Source organism: Choloepus didactylus, chromosome 9 (assembly GCF_015220235.1).
Source record: "Choloepus didactylus isolate mChoDid1 chromosome 9, mChoDid1.pri, whole genome shotgun sequence".
Lineage (NCBI taxonomy): Eukaryota > Metazoa > Chordata > Mammalia > Pilosa > Megalonychidae > Choloepus > Choloepus didactylus.
The window spans coordinates 94731836-94752730 of NC_051315.1; the positions used below are offsets into that span (position 1 = coordinate 94731836).

General features: G+C 38.9%; 1 protein-coding gene across 2 annotated transcripts in view; it reads left to right on the plus strand.

Moving 5' to 3' along the window:
* The window catches only part of BMPR2 (bone morphogenetic protein receptor type 2), a 265898-nt gene that overhangs the window by 237303 nt on the left and 7700 nt on the right, over positions 1-20895 (plus strand). For both annotated transcript variants that reach the window (XM_037848856.1, XM_037848857.1), the window contains 2 exons: positions 16320-16492; positions 18444-19723. In XM_037848856.1, the coding sequence (XP_037704784.1) occupies positions 16320-16492; positions 18444-19723 (1453 nt within the window). The remainder of the gene's footprint in view (positions 1-16319; positions 16493-18443; positions 19724-20895) is intronic.

The window sequence follows — 20895 nt, forward strand, 5'->3', positions numbered from 1 at the left end:
GTCTAAAAGCCAATCCATTTCTGGTATTTTGCAAAACAGCAGCATTAGCAAATTGGAACACCCCACAAAACACTTAATGGAATTTTTTTAAAACATTGATAATAAAAGTGAAAAGAGTAACTTTATAGTAGAGAAATCTGGCAGCCACCACTTCAATTATGTGATCAGTGTAAATGTCATCATTTATATACAAATGAAAACTGTGTACCACATATTAAGATGTAATGAGAAGAACATAGCACCACTTCTGTGGTTTTCTGCTAAAGATGAATTTAATCATGAGGAACCATCAGGCAAGCCCAAACTGAGGAACATTCTAAACAATAACTGGGATATAGGTGACTTTAGGGAAGGGATTTCTGAGAAGATGGTGGAGTAGGGAGTTGCAAAGCTCACTTCTCTTCCAAAAACAGCTAGTTGACAGGCAGTAACCCCAAACCAACTGTTCTGGGACTCTAGAGACAAGGGCAGTACTGTGCAGCATCCAAGGAAGAGTGGGATGAAGAGACTGAAAAACTGCAGAGAAGAACTGTGAATAGCTCTCTCAACCTTGGCTCCTGGTGCCCATTCCCCACTCTTGAGGCAAGCTACTTGGGTTGGATGGGTATCTGCCTTGTAGGCTGCTGCAGACTGGGAGGGCCATGGAAGTCTCTCAGTCTCTCATTCTCTCTTTCTCTCTCTCTCTCTTCTCCTCCCTCTCTCTCTTTCTCTCTCTCTCTCATACACACACACATCACACAAGAACAATGGGAGACATGTCCCAATACTGATCCAGCCATTGGATGGTAAATTCAGCCTGCTGAGTCCCACTGCTTTAGCCGTCCCTACACAGGTGCTGCTGCACCACTGTTTCCACCCACATCAGAAGTGGAGCCAGCAGAGGGCTAAAAAAAACTCAGCCTTATTAGGGCTGCAGGGAATAGGTTGTCGAAGGGTATCATCTGCTGGGCAGGCCAGGAAAGTGCAGCCAGGGGGAGCTGGAAAAAAAAGGCTTTTTGGTGTCTTCCCTGACCCTTTCCCCAAGGCCCTTTGGAACTGGTCTGTGCCCCTTGCCTGGGTCCCTAGCCCTGTTTTGGCTGGGAAATACTAACCAAGTGTCAAAGAAGAGCCTTAACACAAAACCAATCAACAACAAAATCCTAGAAAAGAGAGAAAAACTGACCTTCAGAGTAGTTTCATCAAAATAATCAGATGTCTAGATAACAGAAAAAATTATAAGCCATGCAAGAAACAGGAAGATATGACCTAGTCAAAGTAACAAATAAAAAGTACAGAATTTAGAAAAACTAAGATGTTCAAACAAATCTCCTAAGTCAATTCAAAGAGTTGAAGGAAAATATGGTGAAAGAGATAAAGGATATCAAGAAGACACTGGGTGGGTGTTCTAGTTTGCTAATGCTGCCGGAATGTAAAACACCAGAAATGGATCAGCTTTTATAAAGGGGATTTATTTGGTTACAAAGTTACAGTCTTAAGGCCATAAAGTGTCGAAGGTAAGTCATTAACAATCAGGTAACTTCACTAGAGGATGGCCAATGGTGTCTAGAAAACATCTGTTAGCTGGGAAGGCACATGGCTGGCGTCTGCTCCAGAGTTCTGGTTTCAAAATTGCTTTCTCCCAGGATGTTCCTCTCTAGGCTGCAGTTCCTCAAAAAATGTCACTCTTAGTTGCTCTTGGGACATTTTTCCTCTCTTAGCTTCTCCGGAACAAAAGTCTGCTTTCAATGGCTGTCTTCAAACTGTCTCTCATCTGCAGCTCCTCTCTCAGGTCCTGTGCATTCTTCAAAGCATCCCTCTTGGCTGTAGCAAGCACACTTCTTCTGTCTGAGCTTATATACAGCTCAAACTAATCAAGACCCTTGCTGAATGGGCGGGGCCACACCTCCATGGAAATTATCCAGTGAAAGATCTCGCCCGCAGTTGAGTGATCATGTCTCCATGGAAACATCCAATCAGAAGTCTCCAGTCCAATCAACACCAATACGTTTCCTGCCCACGCAAGACTGCATCAAAGATAATGGTGTTTTGGGGAACATAATACATCCACACCAGCACAGTGAGCATAAAGAAGAATTTGAAAGCATGCAAAGAAAATCAATAACCCTTATGGAAATGAAAGAAAATAGATGAGATTAAAAATACACTAGAGATATACAACAGCAGATTTGAACAGGCAGAAAAGATCAGTGAGCTAGAAGACAAGACAGCTGAAATCTTACAAACGGAAGAACAGATAGAGAAAAGAATTGAAAAATTCATTTAGGGTCTCAGGGAATTGAATGACAGCACAAAGTGCACAAACATATGCATCATTGATGTCACAGAAAGAGAAGAGAAGGGAAAAGAGACAGAAAGAATATTTGAGGGAATAATGGTCAATAATTTCCCAACTCTTATGAAAGGCATAAATATACATGTCCAAGAAGCGTAACATACTCCAAACAGAATAAATCTGAATAGGCCCATTGCAAGACACATACTAATCTGACTGTCATCTGCCAAAGATAGAGAATTCTGAAAGCAGCAAGAGAAAAGTGATCCATCACATACAAGGGAACTGCAATAAGATTAAGTTCCGATTTCTCATCAGAAACCATGGAGGTGAGAAAGCAGTGGTATGATGTATTTAAGATCTGAAAGAGAAAAATTGCCAGCCAAGAATTATTTACCTGGCAAAGCTGTCCTTCAAAAATGAGGAAGCATTTAAAATATTCACATGTAAACAAAAACAGAGTTCATTAATAAGAGACCTGACTTACAATAAATACTAAAGGGAATTCTGCAGGCTGAAAAGAAAAAGACAGGAGAGACTGGAGGAGAGTATAGAAATGAAGATTATCCGAAAGAGTGACTAAAAGGATAAAAAAAGAGACAAAAAATAAGATATGACATATAAAAGTCAAAGGACAAGGAGAACCTAAGATGGCAGCTAAGTGAGACAGGGCAAAAAACACCTCCGTGAAAAACACTAGATAAAAACCAGAAAGTGACCCAGAATACCAGTTACAGTGATGCGCCAGTTGGATGAGGTCTGCTAGTACCACAGGGGCCATGTACTTGGTGAAACTGGTAGTCTGCATTCTGAAACAAGTGAGTAAGCTGGCTGGAAGACCTGCAGCCGTGCAGCGGTGTGGGGAAGCCAGGGGTTGGCGTTTGGAGACTGACTGGTTCTTTTAAAAAAAAAGGGAAAAACCCAGGAGCGGCTGCAGTTGTGACAGTGGGAACCACACAGTAAAACACAGCAGGAGATGGCTGAGCCGGCCTCTCGGTGTCTGGCCTGGAGGATAGCCCACTGCAGATACCCTTAGGGCCAGGGGAGCGGAGGGGAGAGGCGGAAGCAGAAAGAAACCCTGCGGCTCGCAGCTGGCTCCCCAGAGGGCTGGATAAACTCCTGCCCGGGGCCGTGCCCACACCCCAGAGCCCCCCCAGTTGTCCCAGAGTTGGGAAGGAGGAACTGTGTGAGGAGGGGGTGGTTGAGATGCCCCATTTGGCAATCTTTGCATCAGGCTGAGAGCGCCCCTGCATGGCCCGGCAGCCTGGGGCTTCCCTTGAGGGACGGCACACACTGGTGATGTAGCACAGCATTCCCTCAGCAGAGGTCCTGGAAGATCACAGCTGAGAAAGGGGGCCCGCTCAGAAAACCGAGGGACGCTATGCCAAGTCCGGTGGCTTGTGGGTCAGCCAGAGAGAGGGTCTGGGGCTGAACTGAAATGAAGGCTTAGACTCTTACAGCGGCCTTGAATCTCCAGGAACCTGGGGGGTTTGAATATTAAAGCTGCCCTTCCTCCCTGGCCACCTGGACACATGCCCCACATGCAGGGCGGACGGCTCCAGCAACACACCCAAACTGAGTTCACGAACTGAACCCCACAAGAATCATTTCCCCACACACCACGGGGACAAGGTTGAGAACTGACTTGAGGGGTATAGGTGACTCGCAGACGCCATCTGCTGGTTAGTTAGAGAAAGTGTATGCCACCAACTTGTGTTTCTGAAAAATTAGATTGGTATCTTTTTTTACAACTTGAAAGAACCCTATCAAGCAAAGCAAATGCCAAGAGGCCAAAAACAACAGAAAATCTTAATGCATATGATAAAACCAGATGATATGGAGAACCCAATTCCTAACACCCAAATCAAAACATCAGAAGAGACACAGTACTTGGCACAATTAATCAAAGAACTACAATCAAGGAACAAAAACATGGCAAAGGATTTAAAGGACATCAAGAAGACCATGGCCCAGGATATAAGCAACATAAAGAAGACCCTAGAAGAGCATAAAGAAGACATTGCAAGAGTAAGTAAAAAAATAGAAGATCTTATGGAAATAAAAGAAACTGTTGGCCAAATTAAAAAGACTCTGGATACTCACAATACAAGGTTAGAGGAAGTTGAATAATGTTTCAGTGTCCTAGAAGTCCACAGAACAGAAAATGAAAGAACGAAAGAATGGAGAAAAAAATCAAAAAAATCAAAATGGATCTCAGGGATACGATAGATAAAATAAAACATCCAAACTTAAGACTCATTGGTGTCCCAGAAGGGGAATAGAAGGGTAAGGGTCTAGAAAGAGTATTCAAAGAAATTGTTGGGGAAAACTTCCCCAATGTTCTACACAATATAAATACACAAAGCATAAATGCCCAGCGAACCAAATAGAATAAATCCAAATAGACCCACTCCAAGACATATTCTGATCAGACTGTCAAATACTGAAGAGCACGAGCAAGTTCTGAAAGCAGCAAGAGAAAAGCAGTTCACCACATACAAAGAAAACAATATAAGACTAAGTTGTGACTACTCAGTAGCCACCATGGAGGCTAGAAGGCAGTGGCATGACATATTTAAAATTCTGAGAGAGAAAAATTTCCAACCAAGAATACTTTATCCAGCAAAACTCTCCTTCAGATTTGAAGGAGAGCTTAAATTTTTCACAGACAAACAAATGCTAAGAGAGTTTGCCAATAAAAGACCTGCCCTACATCAGATACTAAACGGAGCCCTACCAACAGAGAAGCAAAGAAAGGAGAAAGAGATATAGAGAATTTTAATAGACATATATAGAACTTTACATCCCAAATCACCGGGACACTCATTTTTCTCTAGTGATCACGAATCTTTCTCCAGAAGGGACCATAAGCTGGAACATAAAATAAGCCTTAATAAATTAAAAAAAAAAAAAAATTGAATATACTCAAAGCACATTCTCCAACCACAATGGAATACAAATAGAAGTCAATAATTTTTGAATCGTAACTCCACTATTTACTTCCTACATGATATAAAATACACAAACTCTAATGACAAATCAGTGGTTTTGAACTCAACGTAAAATATGTAATTTTAGACAACTATATAAAGGTGGGGGAATGGAAGAGTATAGGTACATAGTTTATGTGTCCTATTGAAATTAAGTTGGTATCAAAGAAAAACAAGATTGTTACAGATTTAAGAGTTTAATTTTAAGCCCCACAGTAAACATAAAGGAATTATCAGAGATTATGACCATAGAGATGAAAAGTAGAGTATGGGTTAAGAGAAATGGGGGAAGGGGCAATGGGGAGTTAAGAAATGAGTGTAGGGTTGCTGTTTGAGGTGAAGGGAAATTTCTAGTAATGGTTGGTGGGAAAAAAGAGCATTACAACTTTCTAGAGGTGATTAACCCCACTAATGGAATGCTAGGGAGGGGGTGGAATGGGAAGATTTAGGCTATATATATGTTTCTACAATTGAAAGAAAAAAAAAATGACAGTCTAAATAGATGACAATTGAATGCCAAGGACAAACCTGGATGGGATTGGAGGATGGAGGACAGGAGGCTCAAAGGGACACAGTTGAGACATAAGGAAAAGGAAATATAGAATGTAAGCTTTGTATCATTGTTGAATCTCTTGTACTTCTTAGCTGCGCTTAATGGGATTGCATAAAAGAATGTTGTTTTTCATGGGAAGTGTATATGTGAATTATAGTGTTTGTTCAAGGAGTGTGCAGCTACCTCTCATATGTTCAGAAGACAGAGCAATAGATGATGGATGACAGGGAGGGAGGGAGGGAGGGAGGGAAAGAAATAGCGATGTGACAGCATGTTAAAGTTGGTGGATTGGGCTATCGGGGGAGGGGGGTCAGGGTATGATGGAGTTCTGTGTATGGGGTTAGTATTGTTTTTGCAGCTGTTCCTATAACTTTGAATTTATTTCAAAAACAAAGTCAAAGGACAAATCATTGAAGTAAGTACTGCCTTAACAATAATAACATTGAATGTTAATGGATTAAACTCCCCAGTCAAAAGACACAGATTGGTAAAGTGGATGAAAAAATATCCATCTGTATGCTCTCTACAAGATACTCAGTTTAGACCCAAGGATACAAATAGATTGAAAGTGAAAGTCTCAAAAAAGATATTCCTTGCAAACACTAACCAAAAAAGGGCCAGAGTAGCTATACAAATATAGGAAAAGAATAGACATTAAATGCAAAGCAGTTAGAAGAGACAAAGAAGGACATTATATATTAACAAAAAGGGCAAATCCATCAAGAGGAAATAACAAACTTAAATACTTACGCACCTAGCCACAGTGCCCCAAAATACATGAGGCAAACACTGGCAAAACTGAAGGGAGTAATAGTTGTCTCTACAATAATAGTTCAATACACCACTGTCATCAAGAACATCTAGACAGAGGATCAATAAAGAAACAGAAAACTTGAATAATATGATAAATGAACTAGACATGTACAGAATTTTGCACCTCAGAACAACAGGATATGCATTCTTCTCAAGTGCTCATAAATCATTCTCCAGGATAGAATACAAGTTGGGTCACAAAACAGATCTCAATAAGTTTTAAAAGATTGAAATTATACAAAGCACTTTCTCTGATCATAATGAAATGAAAGTGGAAATCAATAACAGGCATAGAATGGGAAAATTCTCACATTTATGGAGGTTATACAGTCAGTGAGTCCAAGAAGAAATTACAAGAAATCAGTAAATATCTCAAGATGAATGAAAATGAGAACATAACAAGTCAAAACTTAAGGGATGCTGCAGTGAAGGCAATGCTAACAGGGAAATTTATTTCCCTAAACACTTACATTAAAAAGAAGGGCTAGACTAAGCCAACTTGAAAGGTGAAATCACTGCCCTCCCCCCTACGTGGGATCAGACACCCAGGGGAGTGAATCTCTCTGGCAACATGGAATATGACTCCCGGGGAGGAATGTAGACCTGGCATCGTGGGACGGAGAACATCTTCTTGACCAAAAGGGGGATGTGAAAGGAAATGAAATAAGCTTCAGTAGCAGAGAGATTCCAAAAGGAGCCGAGAGGTCACTCTGGTGGGCACTCTTACGCACAATTTAGACAACCCTTTTTAGGTTCTAAAGAATTGGGGTAGCTGGTGGATACCTGAAACTATCAAACTACAACCCAGAACCCATGAATCTCGAAGACAATTGTATAAAAATGTAGCTTATGAGGGGTGACAGTGGGATTGGGAAAACCATAAGGACCACACTCCACTTTGTCTAGTTTATGGATGGATGAGTAGAAAAATAGGGGAAGGAAACAAACAAACAAACAGACAAAGGTACCCAGTGTTCTTTTTTACTTCAATTGCTCTTTTTCACTTTAATTATTATTCTTATTATTTGTGTGTGTGTGCTAATGAAGGTGTCAGGGATTGATTTAGGTGATGAATGTACAACTATGTAATGGTACTGTGAACAATCAAATGTACAATTTGTTTTGTATGACTGCGTGGTATGTGAATATATCTCAATAAAATGAAGTTAAAAAAAAAAAAGAAGGGCTAGAGAGGAGCTAAGATGGCGGCATAGAGCGGAGTGATAGACTGTTAGTCCCCCCCAGAACAATTCATGAATGACCAAAAAAAACTAGTAAATAACCTGGAATAATTGCAGGGAGCAAACGTGACTGTCCACTCATTATCCACCAACCTGAATTGGGAGGAATGCCTGAGATCGCAGCATAAAATCTGTAAGTAAACACTGCGGACCCACGCTGAGAGCTGAGAGCCCCTCCCTAATGGAAGCCTTGTGGTTCTAGGGAGCAGCACTCTCCAAACAAGCGAGTGGACCTCAGCCCAGCCCCAACTGGGGTTTTAATATTAACCGCTCAATACAGACAGCGAATCCCCAATAAGCAGACAGAGGCTTTTGGTGACAACTGACCTTGGGAGAGTCAGGGGACATATCTGTCTCAGGACGGGGAGCCCAGAGGATCGGGTGCTATCTCTGGCTGACGAGTGAATCTGGGATCTTTTCTGTCCCTTTCTCTCTCTCTGGAGAAAACCTCAGCCATTTTCAGCCCGCAACGCATTGCAATAAAGAAAGCCTCAGCCATTTTAACATCAAAACACTTTGATCAGCAGAGTCAGAGAAATAAAAAACTTATTGATACGCAGATGAACTCTCTGGAGGGGGCATAGCTTCCCAAGAGGAAAGGGAGGGGTCCAGCTCTACTACCTGCCTTTCCGGAACCAGACCCCAAAGCCTGGGGGAGGAGAGCCACAGGCCACACCCTCTTACACCAGCTGGTACAGGCTGACAGGTGCACCTGCCAGACAGAAAAGCACAGGTGTGTCAGCCCTCTAAGAAAAACCATCAGGGAAACTGGGTACTGAATATTTCCTCCTTCTGTGACTTGAGCCTGTTCTCGTCTGGGAAAACCTGATAGGGGAGGCCTGGGAGGTCAGATGCCTAGAGAACAGAAAACTGCAACCTACACTAAGAAAAACGAAGTTATGGCCCAGTCCAAGGGACAAACATACACTTCAACTGAGATACAGGAATTTAAACAACTAATGCTAAATCAGTTCAAAAGGTTTAGAGAAGATTTTGCAAAAGAAACAGAGGCTGTAAAGAAAACACTGGGCATACATAAGGCAGAAATTGAAAGTTCAAAAAAACAACTAGTAGAATCTATGGAAGTGAAAGACACAACACAAGAGATGAAAGACACAATGGAAACATACAACAGCAGATCTCAAGAGGCAGAAGAAAACACTCAGGAACTGGAGAACAAAACACCTGAAAGCCTACATGCAAAGGAGCAGATGGAGAAAAGAATGAAAAAATATGAGCAACGTCTTCAGGAACTTAAGGATGAAACAAAGTACAAGAATGTACATATCATTGGTGTCCCAGAAGGAGAAGAGAAGGGAAAAGGGGCAGAAGCAATAACAGAGGAAATAATCAATGGAAATTTCCCATGTCTTATGAAAGACATAAAATTACAGATCCCAGAAGCACGGCATTCTCCAAACAGAATAGATCTGAATAGGCCTAGGCCAAGACACTTAATACTCAGATTAACAAATGTCAAAGACAAAGAGAGAATCCTGAAAGCAGCAAGAGAAAAGCAATCCATCACATACAAAGGAAGCTTAATAAGACTGTGTGTGGATCTCTCAGCAGAAACCATGGAGGCAGAAGAAAGTGGTGTGATATATTTAACATACTGAAAGAGAAAAACTGCCAACCAAGAATCCTATATCCAGCAAAGCTGTCCTTCAAATACGAGCGAGAGTTCAAAATATTTTCCAACAAACAGACAATGAGAGACTTTGTGAACAAGACACCTGCCCTGCAGGAAATACTAAAGGGAGCACTACAGCATGATAGGAGAAGACAGGAGTGTGTGGTTTGGAACACAATTTTGGGAGATGGTAACACAGCAGTGTAAGAACACTGAACAAAGATAACTGTGAATACGATTGAGAGAGGAAGGTTGGGAGCATGTGAGATACCAGAAGAAAGGAGGAAAGATAAAAGGCTGGGACTGTGTAACTTGGTGAAATCCAGAGTGTTCAACAATTGTGATAAAATGTACAAATATGTTCTTTTACAAGGGAGAACAAGCAAATGTCAGTCTTGCGAGGTGTTAAAAATGGGGAGGCATTGGGGGAGGGATGCAATCAACGTAAACTGGAGACTGTAACTAACAGAATCATTATATTGTGCTTCCTTTAATGTAACAAAGGCGATATACCAAGGTAAATGCAGATAAGAGGTGGGGATAGGGGAGGCATTTTAGACACTTGACATTGGTAGTGTTGTCTGACTCTTTACTCTACTTTGATTTAAGGTTATTTTTCCTTTTGCTGTTTCCTAGCTGTCGTTTTTTTTCCTCTTTCTTTTGCATCTCTACCTTCTTTGACTCTCCCTCCTGCCTTGTGGAAGAAATGTAGATGCCCTTATGTAGATAGTGGTGAAAGTGGTGAACACATAAATATGTGACCATACAGAGAACCATCACTTGTTTACGTAGGATGGAATGTATGGTGTGTGAACAAAACCATCTTTAAAAAAAAAAAAATGGGTTGATGACAAAACCTCAAGGGCAATATACTGAGTGAAATGAGCCAGACACACAAGGACAAATATTGCAGGGTCTCACTGATAGGAACTAATTATAATATGTAAACTCATAGACATGAAATATAAGGTACCAAGATATAGAACAAGGCTTAAGAATGGGGAGCAGTTGCTTACTATGAGCAGAATGTTCAACTAGGATGAACTTAAATGTTTGGAAATGAACAGAGGTGTCGGTAGCAAGATGTGAGAATAACTAACAGTGCCAAATGGTGCATGAATGAGGTGGAAAGGGGAACCTCAGAGTCATATATGTCACCAGAAGGAAAGTTGGAGGTCAAAAGATGGGAATGTATAAAACTGAATCCTGTGGTGGGCAATGTCCATGATTAATTTACAAATATTAGAAATCTCTTCCATGAACCAGAACAAATGTATGACAATACAATTAGAAGTTAATAATAGAGGGGCATATAGGGAAGAAATATATACCTATTGCAAACTGTATACTATAGTTAGTAGTATATCAGCGTTCTTTCATAAACAGTAACCAATGTACTATACCAAAACTACGAGTCAACAATTGAGGGGGGTTGGTTAGGGATATGGGAGGATTTGAGTTTCCTTTTCTTTTTTTTTTTTTCTTTTTTTCTTTTTTTCTTTTCTTTTCATCTTTCACTTTATTTCTTGTCTGGAGTAATACAAAGGTTCTAAAAATTGAACAAAAATTAAGTGTGGTGATGGATGCACAGCTGTATGAGAGTACCAGGGGCAACTGATTGTACACTTTGGATCTTTGGATAATTGTAGGGTATCTGAACAATCCCAATAAAAATTAAAAAGGAAAAAAAAAAAAAGAAGGGCTAAATCGAAGACCTAACTACACACCTGGAGGAACTAGAAAACAAACAGCAAACTAACCCCAAAGCTAACAGAAGGAAAGAAAGAACAAAGACTACAACAGAAGTACATGAAATTGAGAACAGCAACAAACAATAGAATCAAGAAAACAGAAAGTTGTTTCTTTGAGAAGATCAATAAAATTGACAAACTCTTAGATTGACAAAGAAAAAAAGAGAGAAGATACAAATAAATGAAATGATAAATGAGGGGGGAGGACATTACTACCAACCCCACAGAAATAAAAAAGATCATTAAGAGGATACTATGAACAACTAAATGCCAACAAATTAGACAGTTGGATGCTGTTCTGATTTGCTAATGCTGCCAGAATGCAAAACACCAGAAATGGATCAGCTTTTATAAAGGGGGTTTATTTGGTTACAAAGTTACAGTCTTAAGGCCATAAATTGTTCAAGGTAACACATCAACAATTGGGTACCTTCACTGGAGGATGGCCAGTGGTGTCCAGAAAACCTCTGTTAGCTGGGAAGGCACGTGGCTGGCATCCGCTTGAGTTCTGTTTTCAAAATGACTTTCTCCCAGGACATTCCTCTCTAGGTTGAAGTTCCTCAAAAATGTCACCCTTATTTGCTCTTGGGGCATTTTTCCTCTCTCAGCTTCTCCAGAGCAAAAGTCTGCTTTCAACAGCCAGCTTCAAACTGTCTCTCATGTGCAGCATCTCTCTCAGGTCCTGTTCCTCTTGCCTGTGGCAAGCTCAGTCCTTCTGTCTCAGCTTATGTAGTGCTCCAGTAAACTAATAAAGGCCATGCTGAATGGGTGGGGCCACACCTCCATGGAAATTATCCAGTGAAAGATCTCGCCCACAGTTGAGTGATCACATCTCCACGGAAACATCCAATCAAAAGTCTCAAACCCAATCAATGCCAATATGTTTCCTGCCCACACAAGACTGCATCAAAGATAATGTCATTTTGGGGAACATAATACATCCAAGCCAACAAATTAGACAATTGGATGAAACACACACAACCTACACTGGCTCTAGAAAAAATAGAAGACCTCAACAAACCAATCATAAGTAAAGAGATTGAATTAGTCATTAAAACCTTTGCAACAAATAAAAGCCAAGAACCAGATGACTTCACAGGTGAATTCTACCAATCATTCCAAGAAGAATTAGTACCAGTCTTGCTTAAACTTTTCAAAAACTGAAGAGGAAGGAACACTACCTAATTCATTCTGTGAAGCCAACATCACCCTACTACCAAAAGCAGATAAAGATACAAGAAAATTACAGACCAATCTCTCTAATGAATATAGATGCAAAAATCCTCAGCAAAATACTAGCAAATCAAATCCAAAGCACATTAAAAGAACTGTACACCATGATCAAGTGAGTTTTATTTCAGATATGCAATGGTGTTTCAACACAAGAAAATTAATATAATACACCACATTAACAAATCGAAGAGGCAAAACCACTTGATCATATAGATTGATGCAGAAAAGGCATTTCACAAATTCCAGCATCCTTTCTTAATAAAAACTCTTTGAAAGATATGAATAGAAGGAAACCTCTTTAACGTGTTAAAAAGCATATTTGAAAAACCCACAGCTAACATCATACTCAGTGGTGAAAGACTGAAAGCTTTCCCTCTAAGACTGGGAACAAGACAAGGATGCCCACTGTCAATATTGTTATTCACCATTGTGCTAGAAGTTCTACCTAGATCAGTTAGGCAATCAAAAGAAATAGAAGGCATCCAAAGAAATAAAACATTCACTAGTTGCAGATGACATGATCCTATATTTAGAAGTCTCAAAAAATATATGAAGAGCTACTAGAGCTAATAAAAGAGTTCAGCAAAGTGGTGGGGTAGAAGATTAACAGACAAAAATCACTGAAGTTTCTATACACTAGTAAGGAGCAAAATGAGGAGGAAATCAAGCTAAAAAATCCATTTACAATAGCAACTGACAGAATCAAATATCTAGGAATGAAGTTAACCAATGATGTAAAGAACTTGTATTCAAAAAACTAAAAAAATAAATTGCTAAAATAAATCGAAGAAGACCTAAATAAATGGAAGGACATTTTGTGTTCATGGATTGGAAGACTAAATATAGTTAAGCTGTCCGTTCTACCCAAATTGATTTACAGATTCAACACAATCCCAATCAAATTCCAATGGCCTCCTTTGATGTAATGGAAAAGCCAATTATCAAATTTATGTGGAAGGGTAAGGGGCCCTGAATAGCCAAAAACATTTGAAAAAGAACAAAATTGGAGGAGTCACACTTCCTGATTTTAAAGCATATTTTAAAGCTATAGTGGTCAAAACAGCATGGTAGTGGCATAAAAATAGATCTATTGATCAGTAAAATCTAATTCAGAGTTCAGAAATAGACCCACACATTTCTCGTCAGGTGATTTTTGACAAGGCTGCCAAGTCCACTGAACTGAGGCAGAAGAGTGTCCAACAGATGGTGCTAAGAGAACTGGATTGCCATATCCAAAAGAATGGAAGAGGACACCTATCTCACACCTTATACAAATATTAACTCAAAATGGATCAACAACCTAAATAAAAGAGGCAAGACCATAAAATTCCTAAAAGAAAATGTAGGGAAGTGTCTTCAAGATATTGTGGTTGGCAGTGGTTTCTTTGACTTTGCACCCAAATCATAAGCAACAAAAGAAAAAATAGATGAATGGGACCTCTTCAAAACTAAAGACTTTTGTGCTTCAAAGGGCTTTGTCCAAATGGTGAAAAAGCAATGTTTTGGTTTGCTGGAATGCAGTTTACCAGAAATAAGTTGGCTTTTACAATGGGGATTTATTAGCTTACACTTCACAGTTCTTAGGCTTTGAAAATGTCCAACTCAAGACATCAACAGTATGATACTTGGACTTTAAAGGCAGGCTGCCAGCATCCAGGACACTTCTCTCACATGGGAAGGTACATGTCCGGTGTTTGCTGGTCCTTCTTTCCTGGGATTCGTTGCTTTCAGCTTCTGACTTCATTGGCTTCCTCTCTGTTTTTTGTGGGTCCTCTCTTCTCTGGGGCTTTTCTCTCAGCTTCTCTTAATTTCATCTCTTACAAAGGGCTCCGGTGAGGGAATTAAGACTCACCCTTGTGCAGGCTTCAACTGAAATAATCAGAGTCTAAAGGTCCCACATACAGCAGGTCTGCAGCCACAGGAGTGGATTAGAAGAACATGATCCTTTCTGGGGTACATACAGCCTCCAAACTACCACAGCAACCTACTCAGTGGGAGAAAATATTTGGAAACCACATATCCAATAATGGTTTAATATCCAGCATATTTAAAGAAATCCTACATTCCAAGAATAAAAAGATGAACAGCCCAATTTTAAAATGGCCAAAAGACATGAATAGACATTTTTCCAAAGAGAATACAGATGGCTGAAAAGCACATGAAAAGATGTCCTACTTCCCTAGCTATTAGGGAAATGCAAATCAAAACCACACTGAGATACCATTTCACACCTACTAGAATGGCCGCTATTAAACAAATAGGAAACCTCGCATTAGAGAGGATGTGGAGAAATAGGAACACTTATTCACTGCTAGTGGGAATGTAAAATGGTACAGCTGCTGTGGGAAACAGTCTGACAGTTCCTCAGAAAGCTAAGTATAGAGTTGCCTTACCATCCTGCAATTCCACTACTTGGTTTATACCCAGAAGATCTGAAAGCAGGGACGCGAACAGACACACACACCAAAGTTCATAGCGGCATTATTCCAATTGCCAAAAGATGGAAAGAACCCAAATGTCCATCAACTGATGAATCAATAAATGAAATGTGGTATAGACATATGATGGAATGCTATTCAGCAGTAAGAAGGAATGTAGTTCTGAAGCACACAGCATGGATGAACCTTGAGGGCATTGTGTTGAGTGAAAATAAGCCAGAAAAAAAAGGGTAAATATTGTATGATGTCACTAATATGAACTAAATATAATAAGCAAACTCATGGAGTAAATATCTAGAATATAGGTTATCAGAAGATAGAATGAGGGTAGGGAATGGAGAGTTGATGCTTAATATGTGCAGAATTTCTAGTAAGGTTGATGGTAAATATTTGGAAATGGATAAAAGTGATGGTAGCACATTATAGTGAGTATAATTAACAGCAGTAAATAATGTGTGTGATTCTGGGTGAAAGGGGAAGTTTAGAGTCATGTATGTCACTAGAAGATGAAACATGGGACTATATAACATACTGAACTCTGTTGTGGATGATAAAGGTGGTTAATAGTACAAATATAAGAATGTTCTTCCATGAACTAGAACAAATGTATGCCACTATTACAAGTTGTTAATAATAGGGTGGTATGTGGGAAAACATACCTCGAATGAAAACTATGAACTATAGTTAACAGTAATATTTTAAATTCAGTTGTAACAAAAATACTGCACCAATGCTAAGTATCAGTAATAGGGGGATATAAGGTGTATGGGTTTTTCTTTCTGGAGCAATGAAAATGTTCTAAAATTGATTGTAGTGATGAAAGCACAACTCTGTGATTATACCAGCAGCCATTGATTGTACACATTGGATGAATTGTTTGGTGTGTGAATAAAACTGCTTAAAAAAAAAAAGTACTTGGCCTGTAATTTTCAAAAATGTCAAGGCCAGGAGAGGCAGAAAGGATGTTTAAAATTATTTCAAAATGGAAAGAATCCTTGTTTCATAAATTGGAGATTGAAGATAGCCTGGTGCCAAAATTCCATCAAAGTTAAAACTGGTTTTTGAAGTTGAATTAACATTGATTGAAATAACAGTGCTGTCAATCAGCATTGACTTAAACCATGGTCTTGGGTAAACATCTGTAACTTATTAGAGCTGTTTACTCTTGTGGCTAATCTTTAAGGAATTAAGTTAAAGCTTGCCTGCTTACTTGTTCCTCACCTTTTGGAAATGTGATCCATTACAAATTGCTGAAGTCTAAAATATTTTATTATAGTTATGTAAAATATTGGTTATAGAAAATTGATTTTTCTTTAACCTCATATTGTAAATTTAAAGATTGATATAATTTTTTTTTTTACTTTTAAATATATGATGTTTTACTTTATATTTCAGGCAGTGAGGTCACTCAAGGAGACAATCGAAGACTGTTGGGACCAAGATGCAGAAGCTCGCCTTACTGCTCAGTGTGCTGAGGAAAGGATGGCTGAACTTATGATGATATGGGAAAGAAACAAATCTGTGAGCCCAACAGTCAATCCAATGTCTACTGCTATGCAGAATGAGCGGTAAGACCCTGAAGGGTTTAACAGTATTGCAAACTGAGACCAAACAAAGAACAGGAAATAAATACTGTTTAACTAGCCTGAGAGTGTGATGATTAACTCATATATTTAAAGTTATAGCTTTTCTTTCAATATTTCTATTCTTCTCCTGAAGATATTTGTCTGGTGTGAGTACAAGGTGGAATTCTCTGTTTTTTATATCTCAAGGTACAGTAAAAGAGATTAGTCTTCTCTATCAGTGCTCCAATTTCCTTACAATAATAAAGATAAAACATTTTCATATTTCCAAAAGCTGATAAACACTTGTATTTATATAGTCTCATTTATCCTTTGTTGCTATAGAAGGAAGTCATTCCTACAACTTGGAACTGTCAGACTGTTATCTGTGTTTCTTTGTTCCATGTTTGGGAAAAAATCTTCCTATGAATTTGTAATTTTATCTAAAAATGTTAAAAATTTTCTCAAAGTCATCGAGGAAAGGGTTATCAGATTAACACTGGGGTAAAAATACACTTGATTTTTGAATCATTTGCTTTGCCATTTTCTATAGTTCTGTTTTCTGAGAGCAATTTGTATTATGAACTATGGGCCAAAAATTGGGTTTATACTACTTATGTTTAAGTAGAATTAGTTTCAGCATATAAATTCTTATATCTTGCACATCAACCAGTCAAGGAAGGTAGATACTAACAATTCTAAATATAAATTTTCTTGCTTTACACATACCAGGACAGTTTTCAGTTTCCCTCCCCTCTTATCTCCACATTTTCCATATGCTATTTGTATTTCTCTCAAAAGTCAACTACTTTTACCTTAAATGCTTTTGCACTTTTCTTGGATAGTAAGAGGAAAGCTTTGATTTTCCACCTCTTGCTTTGTCCATCCTTTTCCTTCTCTGACATTCAGCTTTATCCCCTGCATGCTTCTTCTCATCCCCAGTCACTACTAAATTGTTTCCCCTAAATCATAACTCATCCTATAGTCATTCTCACTATAGATTTCATTTTACTGAGTCTTATAATCCATACCTTCTTTTCTTGTGCAGTACAACAGCTTTTTTCTTCTTGCCCTTCCTGTTGTTCCCCTCCTAACTGCATCAGTCTTCTTTCATAGCACTTCTCCTTTGACTGGTGGTTATCTCCTATAACACTTGTATCTATTCATGTTCCCAATATTTATACCTTGATTGTTTTAATTAAAGCTACCCTCTTTTTTATTTTAAACATTTTTTAAATAATAGAAATATATTACAATGTTATACTCAAGAACCATCACTCCCAAGGAGTGACCATGACTGTGAAGAACCCTGATAACTAGAAAACATTCCTGAGTTATTGATACTTTATCTGAGTGTTCTATTCTGCCTTATATCCTAGGCTCTAGGACTTTCACTTACATGGTTCATTCTATCCAGGAAGATATGTTACATTGTTAAACTGTTCCTCTTAATAGAGGCACTTTCAAACAACCTAAAGCTTATGTTCTTAGCATTTGGCCATTGGATCTTAATTGATAATGTATTTGTCAAGTAGATTATCTAGAATTATGGAGGTGAAAGAGAAAAATGCCATGGTTCTTGCTTTCATGGAATTTAATGTCTGGTTGTGCAAACATCTTTAGTATAGAATTTATAAAGATGTACTTGGAGATGTTATAAAACTGTAGGGAAGAGTTTTAAATTAACTTCTGTAAACCAAAATAATGAATATGTATAAAAGTCACATCTATATACACATAGTTTTTCAGTAGGTTTGATTTCTGCAAAAGTAGCATGATCGGAAATAATTAACTGGCACTTGATTATTTGACTAGAATTTTTAAATAATTTCTAAAATAGTGTGGTTACAAAAAAAATAAAAAGCAGCTCAGACTTTAAAATTGGTGGTGTTAAACTTGAAGAAGCAGTTTGTCATAAATATACTTTCTCACTGTGCCCTTTTATTCTTTCTTTAAGCAACCTCTCACATAATAGACGTGTGCCAAAGATTGGCCCTTATCCAGATTATTCTTCTTCCTCATATATCGAAGACTCTATCCATCACACTGATAGCATTGTGAAGAATATTTCCTCTGAGCATTCAATGTCCAGCACACCTCTGACTATAGGGGAAAAGAACCGAAACTCAATTAATTATGAACGCCAGCAAGCACAAGCTCGAATCCCCAGCCCTGAAACAAGCGTCACCAGCCTGTCTACCAATACAACAACCACAAACACCACTGGCCTCACTCCAAGCACTGGCATGACCACTATATCTGAGATGCCATACTCAGATGAAACAAGTCTGCATGCCACAAATGTTGCACAGTCAGTTGGGCCAACCCCTGTCTGTTTACAGCTGACAGAAGAAGACTTGGAGACAAACAAGCTAGACCCAAAAGAAGTTGATAAGAACCTCAAGGAAAGCTCTGATGAGAATCTCATGGAGCATTCCCTTAAACAGTTCAGTGGGCCAGACCCACTGAGCAGTACCAGTTCTAGCTTGCTTTACCCACTCATAAAGCTTGCAGTAGAAGTGACAGGACAGCAAGACTTCACACAGGCTGCAAATGGCCAAGCATGTTTAATTCCTGATGTCCCACCTACTCAGATCTATCCTCTCCCCAAACAACAGAACCTTCCTAAAAGACCTACTAGTTTGCCTTTGAACACCAAAAATTCAACAAAGGAGCCCCGGCTGAAATTTGGCAGTAAGCACAAATCAAACTTGAAACAAGTAGAAACTGGAGTTGCCAAGATGAATACAATCAATGCTGCAGAACCTCATGTGGTGACAGTCACAATGAATGGAGTAGCAGGCAGAAACCACAATGTTAACTCACATGCTGCCACAACCCAGTATGCCAATGGGGCAGTACCATCTAGCCAGACAGCCAACACAGTGGCACACAGAGCCCAAGAAATGCTGCAGAATCATTTTGTTGGTGAGGACACCCGGCTGAATATTAATTCCAGTCCTGATGAACATGAACCTTTACTGAGACGAGAACAACAGGCTATCCATGATGAAGGTGTTCTAGATCGTCTCGTTGACAGGAGGGAAAGGCCACTGGAAGGTGGCCGAACTAATTCCAATAACAACAACAGTAATCCATGTCCAGAGCAAGATGTTCTTACACAGGATGTTCTGAGCACAGTAGCAGATCCTGCACCATCAAAGCCCAGAAGAACACCAAGGCCTAATTCTCTGGATCTTTCAGCCACAAATGTCCTGGATGGTAGCAGTATGCAGTGTAAGTGGAAGTACTTTGTAATTTTTCCTACATGTCTTTTGGGTCCATTTAAGTAACTGCTGATAGATGGAATCAGATTGCATTTCAGCTAGTGGTTATTTTACCTTTCCCACTTTTGGAAATAAAATAAACCATTTGGTTGGCCCTCAAAATTAATTAGGTTATTGTAGAGGGAAAAAAGATTTTTTTGGCATTGATAATTAAAAAGCCAATTTACAATACTCAGAATAATTACCAATTTTACATGTGCATTATGTAGCTGTTGCTTTGTAAAACAACTCACATACTTGCTAAGGATGGTGGAGATCTAAATAAATACAGTTTGAAAGCACCAAGTAAAGTGATGCCAGTATAACTTTTGAAATAGTTTCTTGAGCATATTAATAGTTGCATTAAAATCTATTATAGCTACATTTAGATTTTATCAGACTAATGTTGATAAATCTTAAAAAGTCCAGAGAAAATTCAGAAAAGTCAGCAGAAACTATAAAGTTGGTCTCAGTTTTGTAGTGTCATCTTTTGCAAGAGTTATGTGTTGAGACTCTCACATGCTTATAGCATTGTGCTGTGGGCTCCATGGCATCTTAAACAAATTAATACTTGGATTCTGGCCCTTTTGATTACAACACAAGACAGTAGAGTTCACCAAAATCTGTTAACAGTCATCATTATACAAAATGGTTTCTCCTTTAGACTGAAAGGGCTCGTGGGAAAAAAAAGTCATGTTTTATGGTTCTTAAAGGGCTACAGAATGGATCGGAGGCAGGCTGCAATTCTCAAAAAATATCGGTAGAATCTAGCTCCTTGCTTGAATGGCTTGTTTTATAGACCAGTTGACACATTTAATGCAGGGCTCTGTATCAGTAAAACACCTTATCAGATATGGGGAGAAGGAATTATTAGAAAATTTATACTCTAATATTTCTTCCTTTCCTCTGAAAAATACTCTTTGCCTGTGCCTTTAAAGGTTGATCCTTTTTGAGCATGAAGTGGAATGACTAAATGCTTTTTGCCAAGTTAGGGCCTCTATCAATAACAAAAGGAGTTAAGAATATAGATGAGAACTTTTCCTCTGTTTTTGCTTTTTGTGTTTTTTCTATATTGTTTTCTTCTCTGCCCTATGGAATAATTCAATCAGTTACAAAAGCATTTAGCTTAAAGAGTCTCAAAAA